Below are 20,765 nucleotides of genomic sequence, written 5' to 3'. Positions count from 1 at the left end.
AATTGGTTGTTTTTGTGGTTGTCTGCCTTTTCTACAGGATGCTTAGGCTTCTGTGTGGTCTAGTGTAGGGACTAGGGAGAGGAATCTAACTAGGTTGGCCCTTTGTTGGAGTATCATCGCCCAAACCATGAGTTCTTAAGAGCTAATGCCTAGGCCTTTGCTCAGCAAGCTACTACAGTCTTGTAGCATACAGAAGACTTTCACTCTAACTTGTCTCTCCCCCTTGTGTCTCTCCCCTGTAGCTGCCTCTAAAGACCATAAGAGGATCCTGGATGAATCTTAGGCTTTACTTCAACGGGCTAACAGTCTTCTCTTTACCCTGTAGCTGCCTGTAAGGACCATAAGAGGGCCCTGGAGGTGTCCCAACATGCAGAGGACATGGGTCTGATCCTGGGGGCCTGTGCTGGCGGACTGGTGGTCCTCATTCTGCTGCTGGGGGCCATCGTCATCATCATCAAGAAGGGGTGAGTGGAGGGTCGTGTGTGTGTAAAGGTGATTGTGATTGTGATCATTGAGGTGATCCAGAAAGGGGCCTCTCTTTGTCTCTTAGCTGCCTGTCACAAACTGCCATGTGACTAACTATGTCCTATTAGGGAAGGTATTTCTCCATCACATCTTGGCAGGCTTAGTCCAACTCAATTCAATAGGGAGTTAGGTAGGTAATGGAGAGTATATTACTTCCAGAAGTACACACATGGCTGGGTATTATTTGTGAGATGCTGTGCAGTTATAGTTGCCAAGCTTTTGCGTAGAACTCATTTTTTAATTTCAAGGTCTATTGTCTATTGGCTGCACACACACCTAGGAATGAAACTCTAATATTCACTCCAGCATCACCAGGACATACTGCTTGGCAGTAGCGTACTCTCCTCCTTCCCTCTCTTCTCCTCCTTTACTCCTCCTCTCTCCCCCTTACCTCTCCTCCTCTGACGTTATATTGGGAGAATAACACTCAGTCTGTAATATTTCATCAAGGGCCCTTTCAAGTCAAAGCAGATATAATAGCAGCATCTGGGTTGGTGTGCAGTGCTCTGAGAACACGGTGCCTGTGGCGGAGCCATTCATTGGAGAGGAAGGTTGTTGTTGCCTTTCAGATAGAATTACCACCTCAGGTTTTCTCATGATGAAGGGAGAGGAGCTGGGATGCACTTCAGAGAAGCAGGGTTGGAAGTCACAGGGAGAAGCGTGATAGAGACAGAAACCACCAGTAGAGCGTTGAGCTAACTGTACCTTGGTTGACAGCTGTATGTTTACCTGTGCTCCCTGGCATATTATTCAGTTAAGTGATAAGCAATCTATTTAGCTAGGAACCCAGTCAATGTCACAGTTGTGCTATATTTTATCTGCTGCATGGTCGCTTGCCCTGCCTCCATAAACATACAGGTAACTGCCATCATAAAGTGTCTTATTAGGGCGTTGGGCCACCACAAGCCAAAACAGCTTCAATGTGCCTTGGCATTGATTCAACAAGTGTCTGGGACTCTATTGGAGGGATGCGGCACCATTCTTCCACGAGAAATTCATTTGGTGTTTTGTTGATGGGGGTGGAAAATTCTGTCTCAGAGGCCGCTCCAGAATCTCTGACAAGTGTTAGATTGGGTTGAGAGCTGGTGACTGAGATGGTAATGACATATGGTTTACATTGTTTTCATGATCAAACCATTCAGTGACCACTCGTGCCTTGTGGATGGGGGCATTGTCATCCAATCGGGGAATAGCCATTGTAGCCAAAATAATGGCCTGCCCAGCATTTTTATACATAATCCTAAGCATGATGGTATGTAAATTGCTTAAATAACTCAGGAACCACACCTGTGTGGAAGCACCTGCTTTCAATATACTTTGTATCCCTCATTTACTACTGTTTTCATTATTTACCTGTACATTTCAACATTTTTATTTTGCCTTGCTGGAGGCCACCTCACTAATCATGGCCCCACCTCACACGTCTCTTTGTTTTCTTTCTCTTCACTATCTCTCTCTCTCCTCCTCTTTCTTCTCCTCCTTTCTTCATGCTAATCAGAAGGGACTTCTATTCTTACTCATACTACCCGTAAGTGACTCCTCTCTAGTCTCTACCTCCATCTTTTCCTTACGGCGCAATCTTCACCTGCTTGCCCTCTGTAGTCCTGGAAGATGACACTTATAGGAGATAAGCGTCTCCTCCACCTCATCCTCTATATACCTCTCCAGTCTATTCTCTCTCTGTCTCTATCTGGGCCTGCTACTATCACCAAATATTCCTTTATCTCCCTCGCCTCGATTTCATCTCTTATTTTTCCCCTTTCTTCCAATTTCTCAACTCCTTGACCTCAACCCCCCCTCTTTCCACTCATTTCCCCTCTCTTTGCTATTTCCTTATTTTGATATCTCTCTTATTCTTCTCTCCTTTTTATATCTCCTCTCCTCTCCTCTCCTCTCCTCTCCTCTCCTCTCCTCTCCTCTCCTCTCCTCTCCTCTCCTCTCCTCTCTTTGCTCTGTGCAGCAGGAAGAAGGTAGCGCTGAACAAGGCAGCCATGTCGTACCGTCAGGAGAAGACCAGGAAGCTAGGTTCTCTGGACTGCAGCATGACAGAGCAGAGCACCCTGCAGCAGGATGGGCGAACTGCTAACTCCTTCATGGACGCCCACACCTGCAACACACGGAGTAAGAACCAAGAACACCCGAGCCCTAAGAGAGACAGAGAGTACAGCAAAGAGTACACTAGTCTGTACGCTAACCCTGTACCTACGAGAGAGAGCGAGAGAGGCTGAAGGAGAGCACAATCCCCTGATCCTTTACAGAGGCAGATGCTCTACTCCCTGCACCACAGAAGTCTGGCCAGTAGAACACTCAACTACACCCTGCTACAAGTACACTCTGTAGGCTACAGTCTTTTCCCTCTCTACACACACTGTCAACTACAACAAGTACACTAGTCTGTAGACTCTGTGCCACCTACTGTAGTATACACACTGTCAACTACAACAAGTACACTTTCTAGGCAACAGTCTGTCCTGTATACACACACTGCTAAGTGAAGTACCATCTTCAGTTTCTCAGGCTTTCTGTTACTTCGCAAATCAAATCAAACTTAATTTGTCACATGCACCGAATACAACAAGTGTAGACCTTACTGTGAAATGCTTACTTATAAGCCCTTAACAAACGGTGCAGTTCAAGAAGAGTTCATATTAACCAAATAAACTCAAGTAAAAATGATAAAAAGTAACACAACAAAATAAGAATAACGAGGCTATATACATGGGGTAGCGGTTAGTTGAAGTAATTTGTACACGTATGTAAGGGTGAAGTGACATAAATAGTAAACAGTGAGTGGTAGCAGTGTGCAAAACAAATCGGGGAAGGGGGTCAATGTAAATAGTCCAGTGGCCATTTGATGAATTGTTCAGTAGTCTTATGGCTTGGGGTTGAAGCTGTTAAGGAGCCTTTTGGTCCTTGGTGCACCGGTACCGCTTGCCGTGCGGTAGCAGAGAAAACAGTCCATGACTGGGGTTGCTGGAGTCTCTGAAAATGTTAGGGGCTTTCCTCTGACACCGCCTAATTTATAGGTCCTGGATGGCAGGAAGCTTGGCCCCAGTGATGTACTAGGCCGTACACACTACCCTCTGTAGCGCATTACGGTCAGAAGCCGAGCAGTTGCCATACCAGGCGGTGATGCAACCGGTCAGGATGCTCTCGATGGTGCAGCTGTAGAACTTTTTGAGGATCTGGGGACCATGCCAAATCTTTTCAGTCTCCTGAGGGGGAAAAAGTTTGGTCGTGCCCTCTTCACGACTGTCTTGCTGTGTTTGAACCATAATAGTTCGTTGGTGATGTGGACACCGAGGAACTTGAAACTCTCGATCCGCTCCACTACAGCCCCATCAATGTTAACCTGTCTAGGATCAGCGTGGCGCTAGCGGCACCCCCCCCCCCCCCCCCCACTGAAAAACCAGTGCCGCGAAATTCAAAAAAAATATTTTTTTAAAATATTTAACTTTCACACATTAAAGTCCAATACAGCTAATGAAAGACACAGATCTTATGAATCCAGTCAACATTTCCGATTTTTAAAATGTTTTACAGGGAAGACACAATATGTAAAGATGTACATCTATTACCTAAAAACACATTAGCATATTCCACCATCTTTTATTTGTCCACCAACACCAGTAGCCATCACCAATTCGGCTAAACTAAGATATTTATAGCCCCTAACCAACAAAAAAACTCATTAGATGACAGTCTGATAACATATTTATGGTATGGGATAGGTTTTGTTAGAAAAAAGTGCATATTTCAGGTATATGGCATAGTTTACAATTGCACCCACCATCACAAATGGACTAGAATAATTACAATGAGCAACGTGTTTACCTAACTACTAATCATCAAACATTTCGTAAAAATACACAGCATACACGAATCGAAAGACACAGATCCTGTGAATACAGACAATATTTCAGATTTTCTAAGTGTCTTACAGCGAAAACACAATAAATCGTTATATTAGCTTAGCACATAGCAATTAGCAGCCCAGCATTGATTCTAGCCAAAGTGAGCGATAAAAGTCAACATCGCCAAAAGATATTAATTTTTTCACTAACCTTCTCAGAATTCTTCCGATGACACTCCTGTAACATCACATTACAACATGCATATACAGTTTGATCGAAAATGTTTATATTTAGCCACCAAAATCATGGTTAGACAATGTGAAATGTAGACAAGCTGGTAAAGAAAACGTCCTTGCGCCACTTAGACAGTGATCTACTCTTATACATAAATACTCATAAACGTGACTAAAAAATATAGGGTGGACAGGGATTGATAGACAATTTAATTCTTAATACAATTGCGTTATTACATTTTTTAATTTATCCTTACTTTTCAATACAGTTTGCGCCAAGCGAAGCTACGTCAAAAAACATGGCGTCCTAAGCCACTAAAATGTTTCGACAGAAACACGATTTATCATAATAAAAATGTCCTACCTTGAGCTGTTCTTCCATCAGTATCTTGGGCAAAGGATCCTTTCTTGGGAGCAATCGTCTTTTGGTGGAAAGCTGTCCTCTTGCCATGTGGAAATGTCAACTACGTTCGGGATGAACTGAAAAGCGTTTCCAACTTTTCACATCGTTGCAAAAATAAATGTCCCAAAATCGCACTAAACGGATATAAATTGCTATAAAACGCTTTAAATTAACTACTTTGTGATGTTTGTAACTCCTATAACGAGTGAAAAGATGACCGGAGAAATATAACAGGCTAAACTAACGCTTGGAACAGGAGAGGGTCGGTGTCTTCCACGCGCGTTACGCAGCAAGAAAAGACTTGCTAGCTAAAGGTTTTTTTCATTTGTAGGGCCTGTGAACGAGCAATCGAGCCCGTTGGAATCGTCATCACGTAAAGGCATCCAGGGGAAGACGTAAGAAGTGTCCGTATAGTCATAGCAACGACAGTGCCCGTTTAAATGACTTCAGAAAAGTGGCCAACGTTTCTCAAATCTGACTCCATGTCAGGGAAATTGCTGTAGAATGGGCTCTGTTCCACTTAGAGACAAAATTTCAACTCCTATAGAAACTATAGACTGTTTTCTATCCAATAATAATAATAATATGCATATTGTACGATCAAGGATTTTGTGGGAAGCCGTTTAAAAAATTAGCCACATTAGCATAAATAGTCTAAACAGCGCCCCCATCCCCAACAGGTTAATGGTGGCCTGTTCGGCCTTCCTTTATCTGTAGTCCACGATCAGCTCCTTTGTCTTGCTCACATTGAGGGAAAGGTTGTTGTCCTGGCACCACACTGCCAATTCTTTGACCTCCTCCCTATAAGTTGTCTCATCGTTGTCGGTGATCAGGCCTACCACTGTTGTGTCATCAGCAAACTTAATGATGGTGTTGGAGTCGTGTTTGGCCACGCAGTCGTGGGTGAACAAGGAGTACACGATGGGACTAAGTACACACCCCTGAGGGGCCCCAGCCTTGAGTATCAGTGTGGCAGATGTGTTGTTGCTTACCCTTACCACCTGGGGGTGGCCCGTCAGGAAGTCCAGGATCCAGTTGCAGAGGGAGGTGTTTAGTCCCAGGGTTCTTAGCTTAGTGATGAGCTGCGTGGGCACTATGGTGTTGAACACTGAGCTGTAGTCAATGAATAGCATTCTCACACAGGTGTTCCTTTTGCCCAGGTGGGAAAGGGCAGTGTGGAGTGCGAGGGAGATTGCGTCATCTGTGGATCTGTTTGTGCGGTATGCAAATTGGAGTGGGTCTGGGGTATCCGGGAGGATGCTGTTTATGTGAGCCTTGACTAGCCTTTCAAAGCTCTTCATGGCTACCGACGTGAGTGCTACGTTGCGGTAATCAGTTGGGCAAGTGACCTTTGCTTCCTTGGGCAGAAGGACTATGGTGGTCTTCTTGAAACATGTAGGTATTACGGACTCGGTCAGGGAGAGGTTAAAAATGTCAGTGAAGACCTTTGCCAGTTGGTCCGTGCATGCTTTGAGTACACGTCCTGGTAATCCGTCTGGCCCCGCGGCTTTGTGAATGTTGATCTGTTTAAAAGTATTGCTCACATCGGCTACCGAGAGCAATATCACACAGTCATCCAGAACTGCTGGTGCTCTCATGTATGCTTCAGTGGTGCTTGCCTTGGAGCGAGCATTTAGCTCGTCTGGTAGGCTCGCATCACTGGAAAGCTCACGTCTGGGTTTCCTTTGTAGTCCATAATAGTTTTCAAGCCCTACCACATCCGCCGAGCGTCAGAGCCGATGTAGTACAGCGTCCTGTATTGACGCTTTGCTTGTTTGATTGTTCATCTGAGTGCATAGCGCGATTTCTTATAAGCGTCCGGATTAGTGGCACTCTCCTTGAAAGTGGCAGCTTTAGTCTTTAGCTCGATGAGGATGTTGCCTGTAATCCATGGCTTCTGGTTGGGATCTGTACGTACGTTCACATTTAGGATGACGTCGTCGATGCACTTATTAATGAAGCTGTGGTATACTCCTCAATGCCATTGCAGGAATTCTGGAACTTATTCCATTCTTTGCTAGCAAAACAGTCCTGTAGCACAGCATCCGCGTTGTCTGCCACGTCCGTATTGAGCGAGTCACTGGTAATGCCTGCTTTAGTTTTAGCTTGTAAGAAGGAATCAGGAGGGGAGATGTGTGGTCAGATTTGCCAAATGGAGGGCGGGGGAGAGCTTTGTATACATCTCTGTGTGTGGAGTACAGGTGGTCTAGAGTTGTTTTCCCTCTCGTTGCACACGTAACATGCTGGTGAAAATGTTGTAAAACTGATTTAAGTTTGCCTGCAATAAAATCCCCGGCCACTAGGAGTGCCACTTCTGGATGAGCATTTTCTTGTTTCCTTATGGTCTTATAGAGTTGGTTGAGTGTGGTCGTAGTGCTAGCATTGGTCTGTGGTGGTAAATAGACGGCTACGAATAATATAGATGACAACTCTCTTGGTAGATAGTGTGGTCTACAGCTTATCATAAGTTACCCTACCTCAGGCAAGCAATACCTCGAGACTTCATTATTATTAGACATTGCGCACCAGCTGTTATTGGCAAATAGACACACACCCCACCCCTCCTCTTACCAGACGTAGCTTCTCTGTTCTGGCGGTGCATGGAAAATCCCACCAGCTCTATATTTTCCGCGTCGTCGTTCAGCCACGACTCTGTGAAACATAAGATATTACAGTTTTAAATGTCCCGTTGGTAGGATAATCTTAATAGTAGGTCATCAATTTTATTTTTATTTTTATTTTTATATTGTACGTTAGCCAATAGAATGGATGGCAGTGGGAGTTTACTCGCAAGCCTACGGATTCTTAGAAACCAGCCCGACCTGCGCCCCCTTTTTCTCCGTCTTTTCTTCATGCAAATGTCGGGGATTTGGGCCTGTTGCCGGGAAAGCAGTATATCCTTCTCGTCGGACTCGCTAAAGGAAAAAGCTTCTTCCAGTTCGAGTTGAGTAATCGCTTTTCTGATGTCCAGAAGTTATTTTCGGTCATAAGAGACGGTAGCAGCAACATTATGTACAAAATAAGTAAAAAAACAAGTTACAAACAACATATAAAAACTAACAAAATAGCACAGTTGGTTAGGAGCATGTAAAACGTCAGCCATCTTCTTCGGCGCCATCTTAGTTTCTCTGTCAATATCCATCTCATTCTCTCAGTCCTTCAGATTGCTTTTATCAATATACACTATTTTCCTTCTCACTCTCTCTCTTTCTCTCTCTCTTCTCAAACGACCTCTTTCAATAAAAATATTCCACCGTACCTGTCAATATGTACATACAATATGTCTTTATTGTGATACCGGCTCTTCCTTGATCTGTCAGTTGAGTGGGTGTTGTGTTGAGCAGGTGGAGGTTGACCTTCAGTCCCTCACTGAGCCATGCACTTTATTAATAAAAGAACATGTAGCCACTAATACTGGCACTTATATTTTTATTTATTTTATTTATTTTATTTTACCGTTATTTTACCAGGTAAGTTGACTGAGAACACGTTCTCATTTGCAGCAACGACCTGGGGAATAGTTACAGGGGAGAGGAGGGGGATGAATGAGCCAATTGTAAACTGGGGATTATTAGGTGACCATGATGGTTTGAGGGCCAGTTTGGGAATTTAGCCAGGACACCGGGGTTAACACCCCTACTCTTACGATAAGTGCCATGGGATCTTTAATGACCTCAGAGAGTCAGGACACCCGTTTAACGTCCCATCCGAAAGACGGCACCCTACACAGGGCAGTGTCCCCAATCACTGCCCTGGGGCATTGGGATATTTTATTAGACCAGAGGAAAGAGTGCCTCCTACTGGCCCTCCAACACCACTTCCAGCAGCATCTGGTCTCCCATCCAGGGACTGACCAGGACCAACCCTGCTTAGCTTCAGAAGCAAGCCAGCAGTGGTATGCAGGGTGGTATAACATATGTAATGCTGTGTAATGGTTAACGTGTCTGTGTGTATGTTTGTGTCCATCTTTGTGTCTGTGTTTGAGTATCCATCTTTGTGCGTGTGTATGTGCTTGCGTGCCATGCTCATGCATGTGTATGTCTCCTCTAGATGAACAGAGGAGTTCAGTGAACGAGTCCAGCAGCCTGTTGGGTGGTTCACCTCGACGCCACTGTCGTAGGAAGAGCTCTCCGTACCACACAGGTCAACTTCACCCTGCGGTCAGGGTGGCAGACCTCCTCCAACACATCAACCAGATGAAGACTGGGGAGGGATACGGCTTCAAACAGGAGTATGAGGTGAGAGGGAGGGGGAGAGGGGAGAGAGAGAGAGAGAGAATGTGGGCATAGCATCCTTTGGGATTTAATGATGCAATTTTGGAGGCAGAAGGCATTTTAATACAGTTTCTCATCTCTGAGTCCAATGGCTTATGTGTTCAGCAGGTTGGTGCTGGAAGCGTGTTTTAATAAGCAGCAGTCAATGTAAACCTCCAGTAGCTGTTTGATACCATCTCTCAATGTAAAGCTATTTTATTCTGCTCATCTCTCTTTCAGATCCTTTTCTGTTTCTACCAAGACTATATTAATTAAATGGCTTTCAAGTAACTTTTTTTCATTCTATTTGTGATTTACTACAAAGTCCCTCTATTCGCCCAGTAGCATTTAGCTTGTATTTGTACCGGAATCCAAACCTCCAGGATTCCAGATGCGCTTTTCGATTCATTAATCCCACCCCCCAAGGGCCCAACAAATTCCCCCTCCTAAAATCAATACCGTGGTCGCTTTTTCACTCTTCCATCGCTTTTCCGCTCCTCCAGTCTCGCTCCCTCCATCGCTCCCTAGTCTGTCGCCTGGAGAAATAAAGGAGATGGAGAGATCAGTGTGCGTCTGGGGTGTTTGTGTGTGTGCGCATACGTGCGTGTGATGTGTGTATCAGTGTGATACTGGCTGTAGGACTTCATAACCCTTATTTCCCACTGGGCTGCCGAGGTGGCCATTGATCATGCATGCTGCAAAGGACTCTGGGAGTTTTTAAATGGCACTTCAGGGTTTCTGGACCGGCGCTACAGGATTTCTGGACTGTCTCAGGTAGAACGAGGCTGATGTCAGATAGCCATAACCAGATTACAACCAACTGGTTAGATTGTCAGGTTAGATCCAATTCTCTTGACTATCTTCAGGGCTTCAACCCAGCAGGCAAAACTGGTTGAAAGGATGTCATTACAAACCAGAGCTCTAAACCCAACAGTGCAGTAATCAATATCAGTGTAGTACTATTAAATAATATAAGGTAGAACAAAAACAGACAGGAAATAGAAATAATAACAATAGAAAGTAAGAAGCTATACACAGGGTCAGTTCCAATACCATATTTACAATGTGCAAGGATACTGGATCGATATAGGTATATATGTATTGGGGTAAGGTGACTAGGCATGAGGATTGATGATTAACAGAGTAGCAGCATCATGAAAGAAGATTGCATGTGGGTGTGTGTGCGTGTGTGTATAGTCCATTTAAATGTGTGTGCATGTTATGTGTGTGTTGGAGTGTCAGTGTATGTGAGTGTGCATAGAGGCAGTGCAAAAAGTTGTCTTGTGGCTTGGGGATGGAAACTGTTCAGGAGCGTTTTGGTGTCAGACTTGATGCACTGGTACCGCTTACCGTGAGGAAGCAGAGAGTCTATGGCTTGGGTGGCTGGAGTCTTTAACGATTCTCCTGGCCTTCTTTCCACACCACCTGATATAAAGGTCCTGTATGACAGGGAGCTGGGCTCCAGTGATGTACTGGGCTGTCCGCACCATCGTCTGTAGCACCATGTGATCGAGGGCGGTGATGCAGTCAATCAAGCACCAAGCAGTGATGCAGTCAATCAAGATGCTCTCAATGATGTATCTGTACAACTTTTTGAGGATTTGAGTGCCCATGCCAAACCTTTTCAACCTCCTGAGGTGGAAGAGGCACTGTCGCGCTGTGTTGGCCCTGATGAACGACCCGTTCCACTGCAGTCCTGTCAATGTGGATGGGGGCGTGCTCGCCACCCCATTTGTTGTCGTCCACGATCAGCTCCTTGGTCTTACTGATGTTGAAGGACAGGTTGTTGTCCCGGCACTACACTGCCAAGTCACTGTCCTCCCTGTAGGCTGTCTCATCGTCGCCGGTGAGACCTACCACCGGCGTGTCGTCAGCAAGCTTAATGATGGTGTTGGAGTCATGTGTGGCTTCAGGGGAGATAAAGAACATTGCTAGAAGAAAAGAGAATTCCATTCTGACGATCAGCAGCTGAGACCCTGATGCATGATAGTGGCGTGTTAAAGAAAGTTTGTCTATGGATTGGTTCAGTGTTAGTCAGGCTCTGCTCTAAAGTGTGTTGGTGGGAGGAGAGAGAGAAGGAGAGAGAGAGAGAGGTATCATGTCTTCTCTAAGCAGGATTAGGTATAGTATTACCTGTGTAGGAGTGAGGCGCAGGTGTAATCCTCTGATCAGCATGCTGCCACTGTCCCTGGGCTGTAGGTGGACCGGCCGCCCCACGCTGATCCCATGCTGGGATTGGGCCGACGCTGATGAGGGATTTAGTAAGCTGGGGTTGGAGCGCCTGGATGTGCCCGGAAAAGCAGCCAGGATATAAGTTTGACTTACGCCATGAACGTGATGTGACTTGGACGCTACCGCCGCCAGCGCCACTGTGTTTCTCCGCAAACACGTCTGTCACACTCACTCAGTCATTCTTTCTTTCTCTACTCTCTAGTCTCTCGCTCTCTCATAACGTTGATTTAGATTCAATAGCTCCTATCGCGATGTGCAGCCAGATTGTGAAAATGGTGCCATAAACATCTGTCACAAAGGTAGCACTTTAACACCAAGCTATTATAAAACACTTGGATTTTAGGCAGAACCACTCTCGATGCATAGGTAATGAGAGAGACTCAAGCTCGCCTATCTACCACCTCTTCCTCTCCTCATCCTCTCCTCCTTTCCTCCTCTTAACTCTTGACTGCCCTCTTTCTTCCCGCCCTCCTCTCCTTCTCTTCCTCTCCTCTTCCTCGTCTCCACTCTCCTTTCCTCCTCTCCTCATGTCCTCACCCCTCTACCTCCTCTCCTCCTCTCCTCTCCCCCTCAAGGCCAGATCCATCTCTCTTAGCCTCTTCTTCTCCTCACCGTTCTCTCATAATTGTGTCATGACAGAAATACGAGCAGTGAATATGATGGCCAAGTTACTCAGAGAACCTCAGGATAACAGTCTAAGTTGGGTAACTAAGCTAAGTGGTGAAACTAAGTGGAGATTTGGTAATAAAACTGAAAGGATATTTGAATCTGATGACACCTACAGTATATTCCTTGTGTCCTAGTGATATCTAACACTCCAGTAACCAAGCTAAGTATTTCAGTGTGCTGTTTAAATCAACTGAATGCAGAATTTTGCCTGTATGCTCACCATATCTCACTGTCTTTGTGACCACTTGTTCCTTCTCTTCTCAGAGCTTCTTTGATGGATGGGATGTCACCAAGAAGAAGGACAAGACTAAAGGGAGACATGACAGTTTATTGGGGCGTAAGTTCTGTTCAGACCCTCACTCTGGAATGGAGTGGTATGCCATATATGGAAGAACATTTGCAGGAAAGCTACTGTAACTTTTTTTCAAATTAGTGTACCAATTATAACATGTCCTCAAGTCAATCGCTATCGTCAACCACTATTTAAAAATCTTTGTTTTGTTTAATATCTTTGTTAGTGTCCCTTTAAAAGAGAATATACATCTGAAAAGACTTCCTGGTTTAATAAAGCTGACATAAAAGTCCCTCTTTCTTGTTGATGATCTCTTCCCTGTTGATGATCTTTCCCCTGTTGATGATCTCTCTCCTGTTGATGATCTCTCTCCTGTTGATGATCTCTCTCCTGCTGATGATCTCTCTCCTGTTGATGATCTCTCCCCTGTTGATGATCTCTCTCCTGTTGATGATCTCTCTCCTGTTGATGATCTCTACCCTGTTGATGATCTCTACCCTGTTGATGATCTCTCCCCTGTTGATGATCTCTCTCCTGTTGATGATCTCTCCCCTGTTGATGATCTCTCCCCTGTTGATGATCTCTACCCTGTTGATGATCTCTCCCCTGTTGATGATCTCTCTCCTGTTGATGATCTCTCCCCTGTTGATGATCTCTCCCCTGTTGATGATCTCTCCCCTGTTGATGATCTCTCTCCTGTTGATGATCTCTCTCCTGTTGATGATCTCTACCCTGTTGATGATCTCTCCCCTGTTGATGATCTCTCTCCTGTTGATGGTCTCTACCCTGCTGATGATCTCTCCCCTGTTGATGATCTCTCCCCTGTTGATGATCTCTCTCCTGTTGATGATCTCTCCCCTGTTGATGATCTCTCCCCTGTTGATGATCTCTCTCCTGTTGATGATCTCTCTCCGGTTGACGATCTCTCTCCTGTTGATGATCTCTCCCCTGTTGATGATCTCTCTCCTGTTGATGATCTCTCTCCTGTTGATGATCTCTCTCCTGTTGATGATCTCTACCCTGTTGATGATCTCTACCCTGTTGATGATCTCTCCCCTGTTGATGATCTCTCTCCTGATGATGATCTCTCTCCTGTTGATGATCTCTCCCCTATTGATGATCTCTCCCCTGTTGATGATCTCTCTCCTGTTGATGATCTCTCTCCTGTTGATGATCTCTACCCTGTTGATGGTCTCTACCCTGTTGATGGTCTCTACCCTGTTGATGATCTCTCTCCTGTTGATGATCTCTATCCTGTTGACGATCTCTCTCCTGTTGATGATCTCTACCCTGTTGATGATCTCTCCCCTGTTGATGATCTCTCTCCTGTTGATGGTCTCTACCCTGTTGATGATCTCTCCCCTGTTGATGATCTCTCCCCTGTTGATGATCTCTCTCCTGTTGATGATCTCTCCCCTGTTGATGATCTCTCCCCTGTTGATGATCTCTCTCCTGTTGATGATCTCTCTCCGGTTGATGATCTCTCTCCTGTTGATGATCTCTCCCCTGTTGATGATCTCTCTCCTGTTGATGATCTCTCTCCTGTTGATGATCTCTCCCCTGTTGATGATCTCTCTCCTGTTGATGATCTCTCTCCTGTTGATGATCTCTCTCCTGTTGATGATCTCTCCCCTGTTGATGATTTCTCCCCTGTTGATGATTTCTCCCCTGTTGATGATTTCTCCCCTGTTGATGATCTCTCCCCTCTAGATGATCGTCATCGAGTCAAGCTGCACTCTCTCTTAGCAGACCCCAACTCTGACTATGGCAATGCCAACTACATAGACGTAAGTTACACGCTCTCTCTCTCTTTCTCTCTCTCTCTCTCTCTCTCTCTCTCTCTCTCTCTCTCTCTCTCTCTCTCTCTCTCTCTCTCTCTCTCTCTCTCTCTCTCTCTCTCTCTCTCTCTCGCTACTCTTTCACTCTGCCCCACCCCACTCCTCCTCCTCACTCTTTACTGTCTCTGTCCACAGTTGCTCCTTAAACTGAGACTCAGCCGTATGATCAGCTGTGGGAACCAAAGATATTGCAGAGTGACTTACGATGTAAGAGGCTGCACTTCTGAGCATCCACACAGCTTCTGAGCATCCACACAGCTTCTGAGCATGCGCACGGGAGTTGGCTTTACTCTATTGCAATGTGATAGCTGTGTGACAACAACCGCTGCAGAGATTAGTCTCTCGCCTCACATGGAAGACTTCCTGATATTCACATTTTTTCTTTGTATTGTTGAGTGTTCCTTTAAGCTGTGTGTCTGGCCCAGTGCTAGAGAAGTGCTGGAGGAGGATAGACTCATGGGTAATACAATCTCTCCCAGCAGCTGTCTGTAGACTGGCCACAGGAAGGAGAGACGATTGTGTAATGTAGTTTCACCCAGTAGCTGTATGTATGCTTGAGACAGGAAGGAGACTCTTGGGTAATGTTGTCTACCCCAGTAGCAGTTTGTAGGCTGGTCACAAACGGCTAATAATAATGGCTGGAACCGAGCGAATGGAATGGCATCAAACACATAGAAACCATGTGTTTGATGTATTTGATACCATTCCACTGATTCCTCTTCAGTCACTACCATGATCCCATCTTCCTCAATTAAGGTGTCACCAACCTCCTGTGGTTTAAGGATGTCTAGCCCAATGTTCCAGTCTACAGGGACACCCGTCCGAAGTGTTTGAGGATGTGACAGTCAGAGACTCCCACTGTACTGTGTACAGGTACTCTGTCCCAACAACCCTCTCTGGGCTTGCCTCAGTTGGCTGGCCAGTACACTGTGACAGTGAGGATATCCACTTAAAGAGGATTGTCCCCTCAACCTGGCTTTGTACCTGTATCCCTGGAGGTACTGGAATAGATTTAAGATAGACATCGTCTCAGCAACACCACAGATCCTATAAGATCCTATAAGATCCTTTAATATCCTATAAGCTAGGAGTCTCTGTGTCCTCTGTGACGGCTGACGACTCGTCCAAAAGCTCTCCTAAGTCGACTCCGAGCTGTGACTCGCTCTGTCTGTCTGATGATATCAAATGCCTGATCCTGTTCATCTGGCATTCAGTTAGTTGTGATTTCAACTGTTCAGCTCCAGTGAGTCTCATCCAGGAAGGCATAGCCAAGCCCAGTACCAGTTCATCCCTCATCCCAGACACTTTCTCTCCCAGCTCTGTGTCAAAGCTGAACAGCTAGTACTGTAGCTAGTGTTGGAGGGATATACACTTTGTGTGCTTGAGCTAGGGCCAAGCAGTGAGTGTGTGTGTGTGTGTGTGTGTGTGTGTGTGTGTGTGTGTGTGTGTGTGTGTGTGTGTGTGTGTGTGTGTGTGTGTGTGTGTGTGTGTGTGTGTGTGTGTGTGTGTGTGTGTGTGTGTGTGGAGGCGTTGCTTAATACGCACGCAGTACAGGTTACGTAAAGGTGACATTCACAAAAACCTCTTTTAGCAATTATTTATTTTGTTGAACACAGTCCGTTCAGTGAAGTGCCCAATGAGAGCAGGAAAGAGCGTACAGGGTTCGACTGGATTCTTCTCCCTTCGCTCAAAGAAATGAAGAATATAAGAATAAGTCAAATGGACAGAATAGAAAAGCTAAAATTGACAGAAAATAAAAGGTCAAATGAGCGCTGACTCAGCAGGTTGAGGTGGAAGGGAAGGACAATGTGTTTGTGTTGGAGATCATGGAGAGTGTTCCGACCGTTCTTGCCCTTTGTGAGCACACTGGTTCCATTCTCCGTTCACCCTCCTCTAGCTCTACCTGAAAGTTTCATTAGCATATGGGCCTTGGGAGGAAACCTGTGACATTGTTAGGGCTGTCTACACCACTGTCTGCATGTTGTGGCAGGACCCCTGACTAGCCTTCCCGCTAGGCTAACCCACCACCAGACGCCATACTAAATTATTCATGTGAGTAGGAGAAAGGGAAGAATGGAGGGGTGAATGGAGAGATGAGGGGTGGAATTAAGGGTCCACTGCCGTTCCGCCATCTTCAGAAAGGTTTAATGGAAAAGCAGCACATTGTCTGGCTCTGATTTGGGTTAACCTAACTGTTTTCATGGATGGTGGGGCTTGGGCTTGACTAGATAGGAGGAGGGTTGGGTCGTAGTAAAAGTATAGTATGTTTTGTTCACTTAGTGTTCCATGACCACAACAACTACAGGAAGTTCAAGATTTTTTTTTTGGTTTCTACCTCTTTGTCATGGCAACAGTGTGTGGCATGATGAAACAATCTCTCTCTCTCTCTCTCTCTCTCTCTCTCTCTCTCGCTCTCTCGCTCTCTCTCATCCCCCTGTTCTTTAATCTCAATAATTTGTTTATTTTTCCTTGCTTCCTTCCTTCCTTCTTTCTCTCTTTCTCCTTCCCTCTTTTCTTAACCTCTGGGACCTCTTAGATCCGGATAAACAGGGAAGTAAGTACTACTTCTTCTCTTTCTTTTCCATCTATCTTCCCGCTCACCCTGTGCCCTCTGCGTACCCCCTTACTTCCTTCCCCCTTTCCATCGCTCCACCACTTTCTAATCTCTCTGTCTATGAACCCCCCCCCCCCCCCAGCCCTAGGCACCAGCTGCTCCCCAGAGTTTAATTTAGCCGAACCTGCTCTGCTACACCACTACACTCACTCTCATCTGCAGCCAGACTAGACTCACTTAGAGTAAAGGATTTGTATGAGGTTTGTCTGTCCCCCATCACAGCAGAGATAACACAAAGCATGTCTTACTGCAGGCAAGTCTGTCCCAATAGACAGAACCAGCCGTTAGAACTTTGTATTATATATTACACCTGTCCCCCATCAGAAATCGCACAAAGGAACCAATGGGAAGAGCACAGTCTAAGGGTGAATCCTAAATGCCCCCCTATTACCTATACAGTGCGCTACTTTTGGCCAGAGCCTCAAAGGTCTCAGTCTATTCCCTATATAGTTAATTACTTTTGGCTAGAGCTCAGATATGCCCTGAAGGCAGTAGAGATCCATGCAGATAAATCATGCAGGGCCAAAGCCAGGACAGATACACACATTCAGCTCCAGTGGTGGAAAAAGTACCCAATTGTCATACTTGAGTAAAAGTAAAGATACCTTCATAGAAATTGACTCAAGTAAAAGTGGGGAATGACCATTTATGTTCTCTTGATAAGTGTGTGAATTAGACAATTTTCCTGTCCTGCTAAGCATTCAAAATGTAACGAGTACTTTTGGGTGTCAGGGAAAATGTATGGAGTAAAAAGTACATATTTTTCTTTAGGAATGTAGTGAAGTAAAAGTAAAAGTTGTCAAAAATATATATATTAAAGGAAAGTACAGATACCCCCCAAAAACGACTTAAGTATTACTTTCAAGTACTTTACAACACTGCTCAGCTCAGATGAGACACAGCGAAGGGCTTCACAGGAAACACTGCACTGCCAGAGCCGGAACATAACATGACTGTTTTCAACCTGTTTTCTGCCCCTGTATCACATTCTGTTGGATGTTTCTCATACATAGATTGTCATACAGCATTTGGGCTAATCTTCAACCACATGGCGGGCTATCTAGCTGGGTCAAACTAGATTGGTTTGAAGGGGGTCCAACTTGCTGTGAAAGAAGAGAACATGTAAAGGGAGAGATTGCCAACTTTGTATTGGCTTTCTTCTTGGCTTTCCATCTTGTGGCAACTTGCTTTTCATCTCATCATGTTGCGACGCTGTGATGTGATTAGTTTTGTCATGGTTTAAGTGTGGTGGGGAGCATGCGAGTTCCTTTTCCTCCATTTTGAATTTCACACTGCTTGATGTGATGCTGTCTGCTCGCTGTAGGCGGAAGATGGTGGTTGCCTAGGTGACAGACAGGAAGCACACACACACAGTGAAGCAGAGAGGATCATGGGAAGGTTGGGAATGGGGTCACTGCACTCTAGCATGGCGATTGTCATCCATCTCCTGTCCTCTCTGTGGCATGGCACTTATGGAATGGAATGAGTTGTGTGTGTGTGTGTGTGTGTGTGTGTGTGTGTGTGTGTGTGTGTGTGTGTGTGTGTGTGTGTGTGTGTGTGTGTGTGTGTGTGTGTGTGTGTGTGTGTGTGTGTGTGTGTGTGTATTCCCTTATAGCCAAGAGTGATGAGGGGACCATGCCCAGGGTTGGAGGATTTGTCTTGCTTTATATTCTTCTCTCTCTCTCTCTCTCTCTCAAACACACCATACTCAGGGCTGGTTAATTTGTCTTGCTCAGAGTGCTGAGTTAGTCTGGACGCACACAGACCATGACCCCCCCCCCCCCCCCCCCCCCCCCCCCCCAGGAGAAGAGACAATGACAGATCAGTCAGTGTCAATTTGCTGAAATGAAAGCATTATAATTTCACTTTTGAAGGAAACTTGTGTACTTTATTATTGCTTTATACCTGAACAGATCATGTCAAAATGCTGCCTGAACAAAACAAAAAATAATTGGTAGGAGGAAGCTGCCCAATGAGAAAATGACGGTCCCTCTCTCTAGACAGTTCTGGCCGCTGTAGAGAAATCTCCTTTAACTCCCTGTAATCCAACAGTCCAACCTTTACAATATGAAAACATTAAACTATGAAAACCACTTGTTATTATATCTAGGTGGAAGATGAATACAATGCAAGCTTCACTACATATTCAGTGTCATTCAATACCAGATCAAAAATAAGAGAGGAGAGGAGACTGAGGAAGGGGGTGGTGTTCTTTGTAGTGACTCCAGTGACTGGTGTTTACACTGTGTTACTCTGATGTTCAACTCTCTCTCTTTCGCTCTCTTTCTTTTTACCTCCATCTCTTTCTCTCTTTTTTTCACAGGGGTACCAGCGATCAAACCACTTCATAGCCACCCAAGGTGAGTGCCCTTGGAATAGTTTTTCAGAAATCAATGAATGGTAATATACCTTATTCTGCGTGTGTACTGTATGTATGTGTGTGCATGAGCAGCCAAGCCTTCCCAGTTGTTGATATTAAAATAATGATTTGAATTATTAATGTGTAAACACACTGGCTGGTGCTCCATCACATTGTGTATCTGGGTGTATCTCTATTCTCTACCACCCAAACATCTCTCTCTCTCTCTCTAAATTCAAGGGGCTTTACTGGCATGGGAAACATATGTTAACATTGACAAAGCAAGTGAAGTAGATAATATAAAAAGTGAAATAAACAATAAAAATGAATAGTAAGCATTACACTCACAGAAGTTCAAAAATAATAAAGACATTTCAAATGTCATATTATGTATATATACAGTGTTGTAACGATGTGCAAATGGTTAAAGTACAAAAGGGAAAATAAATAAACACAATTATGAGTTGTATTTACAATGGTGTTTGTTCTTCACTGGTTGCCCTTTTCTTGTCGCAACAGGTCACAAATATTGCTGCTGTGATGGCACACTGTGGAATTTCACCCAGTAGATATGGGAGTTTATCAAAATTGGGTTTCTTTTCGAATTCTTTGTGGATCTGTGTAATCTGAGGGAAATATGTGTCTCTAATATGGTCATATATTTGTCAGGTTAGGAAGTGCAGCTCAGTTTCCACTTCATTTTGTGTGCATTTTGTGTGCAGGCCTTTCTCAATAGCAAGGCAAAGCTATTGACTATGCACTGAGTCTGTGCATAGTCAAAGCTTTCCTTAAGTTTGGGTCAGTCACAGTGGTCAGGTATTCTGCCGCTGTGTACTCTCTGTTTTAGGGCCAAATAGCATTCTAGTGTGCTCAGATTTTTTGTTAATTCTTTCCAATGTGTCAAGTAATTATCTTTTTGTTTTCTCATGATTTGTTTGCGTCTAATTGTGTTGCTGTCTTGGGGATCTGTGGGGTCTGTTTGTGTTTGTGAACAGAGCCCCAGGACCAGCTTGCTTAGGGGATTCTTCTCTAGGTTCATCAGCTTCCTTTTATGTGGTTCTAGAATGTAACTGCTCTTTTCTGGATTGTTATCATTAGCGGGTAGAAGCCTAATTCTGCTCTCCATGCATTATTTGGTGTTTTACATTGTACACGGAGGATATGTTTGCAGAATTCTGCATGCAGAGTCTCAATTTGGTGTTTGTGCCATTTTGTGAATTCTTGGTTGGTGAGCAGGCCCCAGACCCCAGACCCCAGACCTGAATCGGTTCTGTAACCAGACCCTAATTGGTATGTCGAATTTTATGTTCCTTTTGATGGCATCGAAGGCCCTTCTTGCCTTGTCTCTCAGATTGTTCACAGCTTTGTGGAAATTACCTGTGGGGATGATGTTTAGGCCAAGGTATGAATAGTTTTGTTTGTGCTCTAGAGCAATGGTGTCTAAATGAAATTTGTATTTGTGGTCCTGGCGACTGGATATTTTTTGGAACACC

General features: G+C 44.8%; 1 protein-coding gene across 8 annotated transcripts in view; it reads left to right on the top strand.

Annotated features, from left to right (window-relative positions):
* LOC129820036 (receptor-type tyrosine-protein phosphatase U-like) overlaps window positions 1-20,765 on the top strand; it is a 299,258-nt gene that overhangs the window by 243,546 nt on the left and 34,947 nt on the right. For 2 of the 8 annotated variants that reach the window (XM_055876845.1, XM_055876846.1), the window contains exons 15-23: window positions 326-464; window positions 2,024-2,053; window positions 2,486-2,646; window positions 9,066-9,253; window positions 12,434-12,506; window positions 14,172-14,248; window positions 14,435-14,506; window positions 16,836-16,853; window positions 19,237-19,273. In XM_055876845.1, the coding sequence (XP_055732820.1) occupies window positions 326-464; window positions 2,024-2,053; window positions 2,486-2,646; window positions 9,066-9,253; window positions 12,434-12,506; window positions 14,172-14,248; window positions 14,435-14,506; window positions 16,836-16,853; window positions 19,237-19,273 (795 nt within the window). The remainder of the gene's footprint in view (window positions 1-325; window positions 465-2,023; window positions 2,054-2,485; window positions 2,647-9,065; window positions 9,254-12,433; window positions 12,507-14,171; window positions 14,249-14,434; window positions 14,507-16,835; window positions 16,854-19,236; window positions 19,274-20,765) is intronic. The other 6 variants (XM_055876848.1, XM_055876849.1, XM_055876850.1 and 3 more) reach the window with 4 other exon arrangements.

The sequence above is a fragment of the Salvelinus fontinalis genome, chromosome 22 (assembly GCF_029448725.1).
Source record: "Salvelinus fontinalis isolate EN_2023a chromosome 22, ASM2944872v1, whole genome shotgun sequence".
Lineage (NCBI taxonomy): Eukaryota > Metazoa > Chordata > Actinopteri > Salmoniformes > Salmonidae > Salvelinus > Salvelinus fontinalis.
Note: the sequence above shows the minus strand (reverse complement) of the source record. Positions and strands in the feature narration are given on the sequence as shown.